Here is a 13117-nt window from a genome sequence, read left to right on the forward strand (position 1 = left end):
GATTCTGTTTTTGTTCATTCTAATCTTCTGTTGTGGGTTTGAATGACCTTGCTGCACAGTTCGGTTAGAAATGAAGAGCTGGAGAGAGAAGAAAGCGGTGTAGGGGGGCGCTGGTGATACATTCCCCAGCAAGCTCACACAGTTCTGGTGGTTAATGAATTTTTGCGCCTTTTACGGCATGTGCACACAAACTCACACAGACTCTATGCAGCAACTTCACCGACGCCCCGCTGTTTTCTGCTGTGATGTCATGGAAACGTTCAAACACTACAGTCTGTTGAGCACGAGTGAACTAAACGATGACTCATTTGAAGGAACCCCTCCCAACACACACATCAGGATCAGACCTAAGAGGATGTGCACACTGTCCACGTGCACACACGCCAGTCTACATGAAACATTGTCCACACTCACGCAGAAGGGAAAGTGAATGGAGTCAAAAGATTGCACTCACATTTTTGGGGGGGGGATTACAGCATGAATTCTTACACTTTTTTTGCCAAATTTTTCTTCTATCAAATTAGGCCACTTGCATGTGGACCTTGGTGTAATTTGAGTCTGATTTCTGGCAGTTATCAAGTCAGATTCAGGTCTCATGCAAACATAAATTAAAAAAAATTAAGGTCAATTCAGCCCAAAGTGTGAACAGAATCAGTGCAGTGGCTGATCTGTGTTCAATTCATATTTTTAACAAAATCACTTTAAATCACTCAAAAGTAAAGCACAATTTTTTAGCCTCCCCAGCATTTTCATAAATGTAATCATTTGATTTTTATCAGAAGTGTCCATAAATTCTTTTCAAAAATTGAAAGAAATTAAATTTTTGTTTTGGATTTTTTTTTATCCATGGCCGCTGTGGCAGATTTTTTTTTTAAGAAAAAAAATCCCAACAGAGTTGTTGTTGCTTCATCTTTTGAGACCCACAGCGACCTGACAGACCTGACAGTGTAGATGGGTGATTCTTAGACTACAGGCACTTATTATGTCCTTTGATCATATTGTATGAAAAACAGAAAAATGGGGAAATTTCACACTTTTATAGTTATCTTTACAATGAAAGTGTGTTAAGAAATTTGTTCTAGTAGTCTATGATGACTTTTTCACCTTTTTTCAGCATCATTATATGCAAATATTGCCGTTTTGTGCTTGTCCCACACCCAGACTTTTGATCTTCAATGATAAAAATGAATGGTAAAAAAACGTTTTTTCTAATGTTTTAAAATATCTCTGAATAAAATATCAGTAAAATAATCAAAACATAATTGGGGTATTCAATGTCATACAACTGTTGTGATTTTTTTAAACAAAATGTAGTTGTCCCACACTATAGCTGTAATTTCCACCACGACACTGTAATGTCCCTTTAAACAGTTTGTATGAAAGATTGTTTGGGTAGTTTCTATGGAGATAAACACTGACATCAGAGCACATGTATATAGCGCCAAATCACAACAAACAGTTGCCCCAAGGCGCTTTATATTATAAGGCAATGGTGTGGTGGAAATTACATTTACAAGACCAATAGTGCCCGTAGTTAAAGAATCACCCACATACACAGAAAGACACTTATGCAAACGTCTGGAGTTACAAGGAGCAAACATTGAGAAACGAACATCAGATGGCACCTTTAGGTGTCGCGTACGAGTAGTCACTACCTAAATTCTACAAACACTGAATCTAGAACATTCTCTCAATTTTAATTTATTACATGTATATAGCGCCAAATCACAACAAAGTTCCCTCAAGGCGCTTCACACAAGTGAGGTCTAACCTAAACCTAACCAACCCCCAGGGCAAACACACAGGCTTTTTTATTTAACAACTAGGTCATACTGTCCGTGACCATCAAGGCCTCTAGCGGATCTCGCCAGGATAATTAAATTCTGGACGTCAATCTTCATCCACACACCAAGTTGTGTGGAAATTGGTCATTGGACCTGGGAGGAGTTAAAGAATTAGACAATCCGGTTTACAAGACTTACACCAGTTAAAGTCACAAGGCTCCTCGTGTTCCAGCCGGAATCAGCACGAAGGAAGAATATGTACGTCACTGCGTTCATCCAACATGTCAGGGTGACTGAATGTGAAGACGAGCTCGAATGCACCAGAGCTGCTTCACTTTTCACAATATCAAATGAAAATTGTGTTGTTGTTGTTGTAATAGTTGCAGGTGTGTGTTATTCTGTTTCCTTCAAATCTGTGACTCCTCCTTCACCTCCCGTCCTTCTGCTTCTACTTACTCGCTACATCACAGGACCTTCACATTCAAACCAGATGAGTCAGTCGTGCACACACACACACACACACACACACACACACTGATGTCAGCTTGTCTCCACCCGACCACAGTGTAATATGAAACATACTTCATACTTCACTGATTTGTAGACTTAAGGGTCGCTCATCTTTTGTGTCTGATTGTGCAGATGTTTTTGTGTCATCTTTAACTAAAGTGCAATCAGAGAGTGACTCCAGTTAAAGATGGCAGCACTGAGCTTTGTCCTTCCCTGATTACAGGTCTTTGATCTTCATCATTCATCTTTGATCTTGCTCTGTGGGCCTTGTTCAGATTTCATGTGGGCTCTAGACTTAGACAAAAATATGGCTTGAAACAGAACCATAACCTGTTGATCATATGTAACAACGTGCTTTAACACACAAAACCATTATTAACACAAATCACTAACTCCAACCTTAACACAATGCAAAACCTCGCTTCATCCACACTAGGCTGCAAAAACTCTAGCAAGAACACATACCAGCAAAAGCCCAGCTCAAGACAAACTAAACAGTTTGTAACTTACCAAAAATAACTACTGCATGCAATGGGACACCTGCAGCAACACACTTTAATTCATTCAGGAGGATGTGTGTGAAGTCTATATCAAAATCTGAAAAAGCAACATACATGCACAGCCATGCACGGTGGTCTGTGACCCTCTTTACACACAGTGGATGTACTGTAACAGGTTCTAAAGCATGCAATAGCCACATACCTGTTAACCCAGTTGTCATAGCAACTTTTAGATCCTATCACACCGCACACTTATGTTTGCTTAATACTGCATCACTGTGCCCCTGGTGCACTTTGGTTTACATGGAATTACAGCTGACACTCTGATTGGTTGAATTTGCCCACAACACACCCATGACTAATAAAGGCAATAAATACGATGCCTTTGCACTCAGTTTATGCCCCCTGTAGACAGCAGTGTGGACTTTGACATGCCCCCAGAATTACCTGTTCTGCACGTTATGCACCAAGCGTGACTGCAGGAGGAGAATCCAGCAGTCACATGAAGGTCTCCATCCTGAGGTCAAAGTGCTCAAATCTCTAATGTTTGGAAGGTGAAGAGTGGAGCTGGAAGAATGGAGTGACACCGAGTGCTCACATCGGTGTGTGAGGAGGGAGGAGAGGCTGGGCTCTGACAGAGGGAGGGACTGACGGTTCAGAGAGCATGGAGCTCCATTCACACATGCTGTTCTCAGACAGAAAACAGGAGAGCTGAGGAGAGGACGGCGTGCTGCCCGAGTAAGTTCTCCACAGTTTTTGTCTGAAACTTTTTACCTGCATGCAGAGGCTTTTCCCCAACTATTCTGTTTTCTACAACTTATTTCTTCCTGCTGATGGTGAAGCACACGTCTCACACACACATATTTTGGCCATCGTCGCTGCAGACATCCAGCCCACGTCCCTGGGGGCTTCTTCTCTGCATACACAAAAAGGAGAGAATAGAAGAAGGGAGAGCAAGGCGGGGGCAGACAACAGGAGGGAAAACTTTTTTTCTGTGGGAGTGCTCTCGAAGCTTTGAGCCACTTTTCTGCTGTAATCCTCTAAGAGTTTCTTTATTGAGTTTGTCTTCTGTCTGTCCTCCTCTTTCATACTCATCCTATTCTGTTTTCTTTCCATCACATGATACTGATTTCATCGTTGTCCCAGCTGGTGACAGAGCAGGAAAAATAAAGGCTCTGAGTCGGACGCAGCGATTCATTGTCCCTGAAGGGGCGCGGACACTTTGGACACACTCTTCTCGGTGGAAACTCAAGGTTTGAGATTCCAGGATGTCCCGGAGGAGGTCCACAGGTGACCTGGTACCCAGGGACATCACTGAGATCTTGGCACGGGAAGCTAGGGCTCACCGAGGGCAAAGGAAGATGAGCGGATCCCTGGGTCAGGCCTTCAGCTGGTTAAAGGGCAGCCGGAGGAAAAAAACAGCCAGCAATGGACTCAATCGTGCTGGTGTGGGTACGACAGACACCAAACTGGGGTTCCAGAACATTGACTCCGCCAAAGGTGAGTTTGCGCCACCCGTTAACACGTTTAAATTTGAGGGCTTTTGCTGAAGATGCTGTCCAGGCTTCCTAGATACCAACTGTCACATTCATGTTTACTAGCGGTGTGCAGATCTCCCGTATGAAGCAATCCAGTTCCAATCTAGATTCACGGGTTACAACAGAATTCAGGATCAGTACTGTGACCACTGACAGATGGTTATCTCATTACAATGGCACCTCAATGTTGATGTGTTGGAAACAGGAAAAATGGTGACACACAAAGATTTGAGTGGCCTTGACAAGCGCCAAAGTGTGCAGCTGGACAACTGGGCCAGAGCATCTCTAAATTTGCAGTTCCCATGTGATGTTCCCAGGCTGTAGTGGACAGTACCTACAAACAGTGGGCCAAGGAACTAAAAGTGATGAAGTGTTGACAGGGTCATGGGTGGCCAAGGCTCTTTGATGTGCGTGGGAAGTGCAGGGTGGCTAGTGTGGTCCGAGCCATTAGAATGATCTGCTGCTTACGTCTTGGTGCCAGATACCACAGCACACCTTCAGAGGTCTCATGGAGTTTAAGCCTTGATGCGTCAGGGCTGTTTTGGCAGGTGGTCAGAAAGTTACGGCTGATCAGTGCACATATTTAGTGAAAAACCAGGGACATTCTTTGGGTTTTTGCTACTGTGATGCAGCACATTGGCAATGCATCTGCTCACCTTATGTTCACCACCAAGTAACTTTGAAAAGTTACTTTATACAGTTACATTTTACAGCATCTGCAGACAACCTGCCGGCAGCTGCTGAATGTAATTTATAAAGTAACTCATAATCTAACTTGGTTATTTTTAATATTTAGTACCCAGAAAAGTTACTTTACTGATTAGTTACTTTGCTGATCGGTCAATCTTAGAATCAAGTTAGATTACTAGTTACCTTATTAGTTACATTACTTATTAGTTGCAAGTTTTTGGCAGATTCTAATAAATTAATTGCATAAAGCTGATAATGAAGTAACTGCATAAAATAACTGTACGAGGTCTGTTAGAAAAGTATCTGACCTTTTTATTTTTTGCAAAAACCATATGGATTTGAATCACGTGTGATTGCATCGGCCAAGCTTGAACCTTCGTGCGCATGCGTGAGTTTTTTCACGCCTGTCGGTTGCATCATTCGCCTGTGAGCAGACTTTGTGTGAGCAGTGGTCCACCCCTCTCGTCGGATTTTTATTGCAAATAAATGTCTGAACGATTTGGAGCTTTGCTGCATCAATTTTTTCCAGAAACTGTGAGAGACCTCCAGGTGGACACCATTCGGAAAATTCAGATGGCTTTCAGGGACGATTTTATGGGGATTACACAGATTAAGGAGTGCTCCAGCCGGTTTAAAGACCGCCCACAGCTGCTGAGAGCGCGGCGCGCTCCGAGCGCCGATCGACAGGCTGAATCAACCAGATCATTTCCAACGTGAAGGCTTTTTTGATCCGGAACGTCGTCTGACTTCCACAAAAACGGCAGGAGACGTGGCCATCAGTACTTTTCGGCACATTCCACTGTTACAGGAGTTTTTTTCATGGAAAGAAAAGCGGAGGGACGCGCCATGGAGCCGTTCATGGCGCGGCACAAAACCACCTCCGTGTTGGTCTCACAGGACGGCCTTGAGATGGCTTTCAGACGGCTTTCGGTGACGACGCGCGGAATTCCTCCGGTCCTCTTTCCATGACAAAAACTCCTGTAACAGTGGAATGTGCTGTTCATTTCCACACTGGACGCTGTGTTTTATCCAGGACGTCGTCTGACTAGCACAGGAATGCAGAAGACGTGGACGTCAGCGCTTTTTCGGCACATTGAGACAGACGTGCGGTGCCGCATGGCGCAAAGCAACGCCGTGATGAAGCCTCACAGGACATGTTCTGGCATGTCCAGCTCATCCACAATTTCTCGGATAGTCACACGACTGAAAAACCACCGAAAGCCGTCTGAAAGCCATCTGAAAGCCATCCTGTGAGACCAACACGGAGGTGGTTTTGTGCCGCGCCATGAGCGGCACGGTGGCGCATCCCTCCACTTCTCTTTCCATGAAAAAACCTCCTGTAACAGTGGAATGTGCCGAAAAAGTACTGATGTCCACGCCTTCTGCCTTTTTTTGTGGAAGTCAGATGACGCCCAGGATCAACAGAGCCTTCACGTTGGAAATGATCTGGTTGATTCAGCCTGTCGATCGGCGCTCTGAGCGCGCCGCGCTCTCAGCAGATGTGGGCGGTCTTTAAACCGGCTGGAGCACTCCTTAATCTGTGTGATCCCCATAAAATCGTCCCTGAAGCCATCTGAATTTTCCGAATGGTGTCCACCTGGAGGTCTCTCACAGTTTCTGGAAAAAATTGATGCAGCAAAGCTCCAAATCGTTCAGACATTTATTCGCAGTAAAAATCCGACGAGAGGGGTGGACCACTGCTCACACAAAGCCTGCTCACAGGCGAATGACGCAACTGACAGGCGTGAAAAAACTCATGCATGCGCACGAAGGTTCAAGTTTGGCCGATGCAATCACACGTGATTCAAATCCATATGGTTTTTGAAAAAAATAAAAAGGTTGGATACTTTTCTAACAGAACTCGTACAAAGCAGCTAAAAAAGTAACTTGTCAAAGTTACTTTCACAACACTGTTCACCACTGGGGGCAGCACCACATACAGTAGCAGAAACCATAATATCGAAGAAGCCCCGAAGAAGAAGCAAGCTGTTGTTAGCATAGCATAATTAGCATAGCATAAATTTCCCGTTCTAAACCCGTATGACAGGATTAACAAATTGTGAACCGAATGTAAAGTTCAAATGAGTAAAATTATCCACTGTACCACCTACCAGTATCAGACATCTTGATTTTGTTTTTAAGCCTCCATTGGGCGCATAAACAGAATCAAGTTGTTATATGATCTTGAAGTGGGCAAGTGCTGCTTTATGTCATATCCAAAATAGAACTGTAATCTGTGACATAATTAAGACAACCACTAAAGATATGTCGGAAACATAAAATACATAATTACATTGTAATCCTTGCTATTTATAAACCAGGATATTCATTTGAAGGCTGTTAAAACTGCCAGCGCTTCACTGTCGAATACATTTCAGAAGGACCACCCGATAGGAATCCGGATGTAATCACTGAGTTTTACGTCTTCACAGCCGCTACATCTGGAAGTTGTTTCAGGAGGGGTTTTACTTTTGTAGGTTAGTTGTTGCACATCTTTTCATGCTTTGGAGCGCACAAACAGATTCTGTTAATGTACGTTTATAATCAGGCAGCAGTGGCGTGCCCATACACAAACTGGACCGCACACAGGGGTCTAATCCCCTTTGTTCTGCTGACTGCTGTATTTGTGTTTGGCAGTGTAGAGATTAGTTCCTGTTTTTTGTTCCACCTCTAAAGCCACCTCTTTCTCTTCTCTCTGTGCTGCTATAACGACTGTCCAGCAGTTCTTGGGAATCCAGATCCACAATCTGGTTAGACCTATTGGGTTTGGATTTATGAAGGTTTTTGTACTTGATCCACATGGTTAAGGACTTTCATAATCCCTTATTATGTCTTGGATTGTGGCTTTTTCGATGCTCTATAGAGAAATGTGAATACTGAAAGTTTAACAGACAGTGACTCCATTTGAAACCAAAGATTAACCCGTAGCAGGGCTAATAATTCCCCAACAGAGGATGTGGTCAAGCGTGATAGCAAGGATGTGTGGGAACTAGCCTTTCTAAATAAGTCCAATATTTTGATTTCAAGACTGCAGAAACCTTATTAAACCATAGGGTGCATGCATCCCTTTATGACTTCATACCCAAGATGTTAACCAATGATTGTGTCCTAGTTGTGTCGCTTCCACAGCTGTTATCCACTAATAGCTACCATTATGTTGACCTGGGTGTTTTCCCAGTTACCCTCCCTGTTTACAGCCTTAAACAAGACTGTTCATCAGTATTGTCCCAGTCCATCCAGCTGTTAAGTGGGTACTGCCATTGGCTAGGGAAGTAACCTGTGATGGACTGGCGTTCCATCTATTGGGAGTCATAGATCTCAATCCACTTCAAGCTACAGAATCCAAGGATAATCACCAGCACCAATGAGCCTCTGGGCCTATACTTAGTTACTTACTTACTTTTGTGGATACTCATCAAACACAACAGTGGATATTAACAAGGATTCTTTGGCGCCAATACTGATTTTCCAAAAGTGTTCGACTCTGTTAATTCATCTGTTTTGTCGGTCATCCTCAGACTTTGTGGGATTCACACTAAGTGCTGTACATGATTGTGACCCTGAGTAGATGGAGAGTCTCTCACATCTTCCTAATGAATTCTGGGGTTAATCAGGGTTGTGTTTGGACCCTAATCTCTCCAGGGCTTCCATGGACTTAGTGTTGGGAGAGATTGCAAAGTCTTTATCATGAAGTAAACATTCTCTGACCTTGACTTTGAATAGTTGAAAAGAAAAGTGGTCCTTGGAATAAATGGTGTGTCCTAATATCAGCACTTGAAAATCTGAGTGAGGAGTCAGAGTGTCTGGTTTTGTGACTAGAAATCCAGGCTTTCCGTGACTTCCTGGATTTAGCTGCTGAAAGTGTGTCTGTACGTAGTGAAAGTGTGGAACTTGAGAGATTTACTGACCACTGCAATGACAGTCTTGGTTCAGGGAACTTGCCTTTTGTAGGAAGGGCTTGTAGAGATGTGAGATCATTGGATAGAGCTGTAAGACAATGTTGATGTCTTTCCAGGATGATGAAAGTCCAAATCTTCAGGGTCCTAGAGTTTTCCGTGTACTGCAATGAACCAAATGAACTAATTCCACTTTACACCAGACTCAGACCTCTCACAACTCTCACACGTCTTGGCTGGTATCCGTTGTGATCTGTCATTTGCATTTACACCAAGTTGGCATTCAATTCAATTTATTTTCATTTATATAGCGCCAAATCACAACAAAGCTGCCTTAAAGTGCTTCACACAAATAAGGTCTAACCTTACTGACCCCTAGAGCAAGCACACAGGCAACAGTGGTGAGAAAAAACTCCCTTTGATGATTTGAGGAAGAAACCTCGAGCAGACCAGACTCAAAGGGGTGACCCTCTGCTTGGGCCATGCTACAGACACAACTGACAATACAAATATACAGGAAATTTTTGGGAGTCCATGCTGGTGCACAGGATGGGAGGCCTGCAGAAGAAGACATCCACTCCCATCTCTGGATGGAGCCGCACCTCAAACGGAGAAAAAAAAACAGAATCAGGCGGCAGAAAGACAACAAATACAGTATAATTTGTCAGCATTAAGCAAAAAGAAAAACAGAAGAAATACTAAGGTAGTACTAATATACTAATGGCATTGCGACTGAATTGTGCAAGTGAAGAATGTATTAACATCCGCGATGCAACCCCATGCAGAGTCAATTGAGAGTCTATTACAACCCATAGGATCAAGTTGAGAGTGAGTTGAGACATCTGAGAGTTTGTCAAGACTGATTATGAGATGCATGTGTCTTTTAACGGGCCGCACAACTTGTATACACTTGCACACCTGTTGGAGATTGATTGGAAGTGATGCGACCAAGAGGGATCAAGAGCCTGCAACCCAAGTGGGAGTCAAAGAGAGTGACGACGAGCAGAGGCCATTTTTTGATCGCAACTCAGTCGTGGACTTGGTGTAAACGGGGGTGTAAGACTACAACTAGTGGTCATTGTTATCTCTGGAGAATCCTTGGCAACCAAAGGAATGGCTTTGTGTCAAACAGTTAGGTAGAGAGACTCAGTTACGGCACTTTTTTTTGGGGGGGGGGGGGGGGGGTGTCCACTATTGTTTGCTTTGGCTCGTTGCCTCTTGCAGAGAACATGATCGGTCTGTTGTTGCCTTATTGGTGAAAACTGTGACTTTAACCTGAAACACTAACCTGCGTTTCATACAATACAAATAATATTGATATGAATAACAACAGATCTCCATCATAAAACATCAAAGCACAACAGTAAAATGATAAAAGTTTAAACATGGATGAGATCAAATTAAAACACAAACACGGTGGCAGCAGAGAGGAGAACACTGGACAAACTGTTGGACATTATGGACGATGCCAGTCCTCCTCCGTACACCGTCATCAGCAACCAGAGGAGCCTCTTCAGCCACAGACTGCTCCTTCCCAAGTACAGGACCAACAGACTGAGAAACTCCTTTGTCCCTCAGATCATCAGACTGTACAACTCCTCACTCAGGGGGAGGAGGAGTAACAGGAAGACAGGGGACGGGAATGAGAGGAACAGTAGTAGCCAGTAAACCAGTAGTGAGCAGTATTTCTGGTATTTATATTTGCTTTTTTTTTTTTTACTTGTACTTTTGATACTCTGTGTGCTTCTTACCCTGTGTGCTGTTATACAATACTGGTAGAACCTCAGTTTGCATGAGGGAGTTTTTTCCCAAGGGATCAATAAAGTTCTGTCTAATCTTATGTAATCTAGTCTGATCTAATCAAACATATTATATTATTGCTATTATCATTACTAGCAACATGTGCTAGCGCACATGCGCGCTCTGTAGCCTTTAAATAAGACGTTTCTCAACAGTGACGTCCTAGTTCGGTCACTTTTATTCTGTTTCAACACCGATACCAGAATTGTCACTCCGTTTTTAACCTGAGGACAAAATACATGTATGGCCATCGGGTATTGCGAAGACTTTGCATACGTCCATCTGCCTGTCTGCCTGTCTGTCTGTCTGTCTGTCTTGTGCTCAGCATAATTCCATTTCTATTATTGCCAGGGTCTTCAAATTCACAGGGAACATTCTTGGGACACAGACCTTGGACAAGTTCAAAGATGGCTAACCTTGACCTATTTTAAGCGGTCAAGAGGTCACATTCTGTTTCCTATATTTATGCTCAAGTGTACTTTAGCATTGCTTTATTTTTTAACTGTCTCCACAAGACAATTTTTTTTAAAAAAACACATAGACTGTTTATGTCAATGAAGTCCAAAACATATTCTGTGACTCATATAAGTCTTTCCCAGGAATCAAAGCATAAAATATAATAAACTCCAATAACAAAAGTACACTACAACACTGCACAAAAATCCCAATTTAAAGAGCTGATGATACAGAAAAAAAGGTGCACCTCATATGTCTTTCTTGGTGTATTTACACCAACTTTGGCTCGTACGTTTGTGGCTTCTGAATCCAGAATTTGCTAACTGTCAGGTTTTATTTTATCCAGACTCCTCTATTGTTTTTTTTTGTTTGTTTTTTTTGAAGAACTCCCTCTGAGTGTTGAATTCCTCGGAGCGGTTTTTTGTGTGCACTGCAGTCTGGTTTGCCAGATTGGACCAACACCTATGTGATGGAAAGGAGAGATTACAATGAATCACAACGCTCCATTCAGCCTTGAGAGGACTCTAACCGTGCACTCTCCCGTGCACTCCCTCAGTGCTTTTCTTTGTTTTTTTATTACAACTTTTCAACACACACAAATCTGTGTGTGTGTGTGTGTCTGTGTTTTTTGCTCACTCATTACTGCACATTATTCTGTTTTAGAATTGCTTCTCACCCTGCACCGTGCCGTCGACTCAGCAACGCTGTGTGTTTGTGTGTATGTGTGTGTGTGTTGTTTTTGCTTATTATTGTGCAATCAGTGTAATATTGCAGTTTGCGGCCCTGTTTCAGACACTGTGTGTGTGTTTGTGTGTGTTAGCAGCATATTGCTGAGCTTTGGGTGGCGCCAACCCAGTGCCAGCACTCATGACATCACCTCCCGCCATCACACACAAACACAGAAGTGCACAAATCCCTGCAACTACCTGCTTTGTCCACTATAACCCACCGTCATGCTTCATGTTTGGGCAGTGAAGTCATTTTTGCACAATCCCTGGGATTTTCACGTGTGGGCCGTTCCAGCCGTTACCCGTTTTATTAACGTGGGTCATGTGACTGTAATGCACGGCTGAAAATGCAATGTTTACTTCAGGATTTTAGCTTTTGTTTTATGCTTTTATGGAAAGCAACTTGCAACAATTTTAATGCGAGGAGCCTCCAAACCAAACGTCAACCTGCACACCTGGAAGCAATCTGGGATTCTTTGAAGTACAAACTGGATTAACAGGGATTTAATCCAATGACTCTTTTGGTGAAGGGACAATCCTGCTCAGATAGTCTCTTTGTTTTGTTTTTTTACATGTGTCCCTACATTCACAAAAGGTCAGTGTGTGGATGTCCAAACCTGAGCACTTATCAGGGATCACTGCCCAAAAGACACTTGGAACCACATTTGGCACTATATAAATAAATCAATTAGAAAATAATGAAATTTAAATTCAAAATAATTTAGATTTTAAAGCCTACATTTTGGCATTCAAAGTCATAATTACAAAATACTAAATTAAAATTTCTATGTCATAATTATGGTGTTAAATTGAAGTTCTAAGATATTTATGACATTAAAAAGTCAAAATTTTGACTTATGTCTCAAATTTTCAATGCTCCCCCCCCCCCCCCCATATCATTACATAAGTGTCGTCGCCCCAATGCAGATTTTATAAAACATGTTTTTTCCTGTTTGTGCATGTGCATTTGCATGCATGCATGCATGCGTGTGTGTGTGCCACATCAAAACCAGATTCATGTTTTGTAGATCAGAAGCTGTTATGAAAATTACAGATCTGGTGCCATAATAAGCATCAGTACCAACAAAGTAAACTCTCTCCACACAGGACGCCGGCTGCAGCCTTGTGCTTTATTACAAGCTACAAATCAGCTTCTTTAATACAGTTTGACAGGATGAAGGGAGTGAGGTCAATTTAAAAGAAAAGTGTGTGTGT

The 13117-nt window shown here is 42.7% G+C and overlaps 1 protein-coding gene across 1 annotated transcript in view; it reads left to right on the top strand.

Annotated features, from left to right (window-relative positions):
- Window positions 1–3911: 3911 nt before the first annotated feature.
- The window catches only part of kiaa1522 (KIAA1522 ortholog), a 63264-nt gene continuing 54058 nt past the window's right edge, over window positions 3912–13117 (top strand). Inside the window, exon 1 of the mRNA XM_034160249.1 lies at window positions 3912–4294. Coding sequence (XP_034016140.1) covers window positions 4063–4294 — 232 coding nt within the window. The 5' untranslated portion in view covers window positions 3912–4062. The remainder of the gene's footprint in view (window positions 4295–13117) is intronic.

This window comes from Thalassophryne amazonica, chromosome 20 (genome assembly GCF_902500255.1).
Source record: "Thalassophryne amazonica chromosome 20, fThaAma1.1, whole genome shotgun sequence".
Lineage (NCBI taxonomy): Eukaryota > Metazoa > Chordata > Actinopteri > Batrachoidiformes > Batrachoididae > Thalassophryne > Thalassophryne amazonica.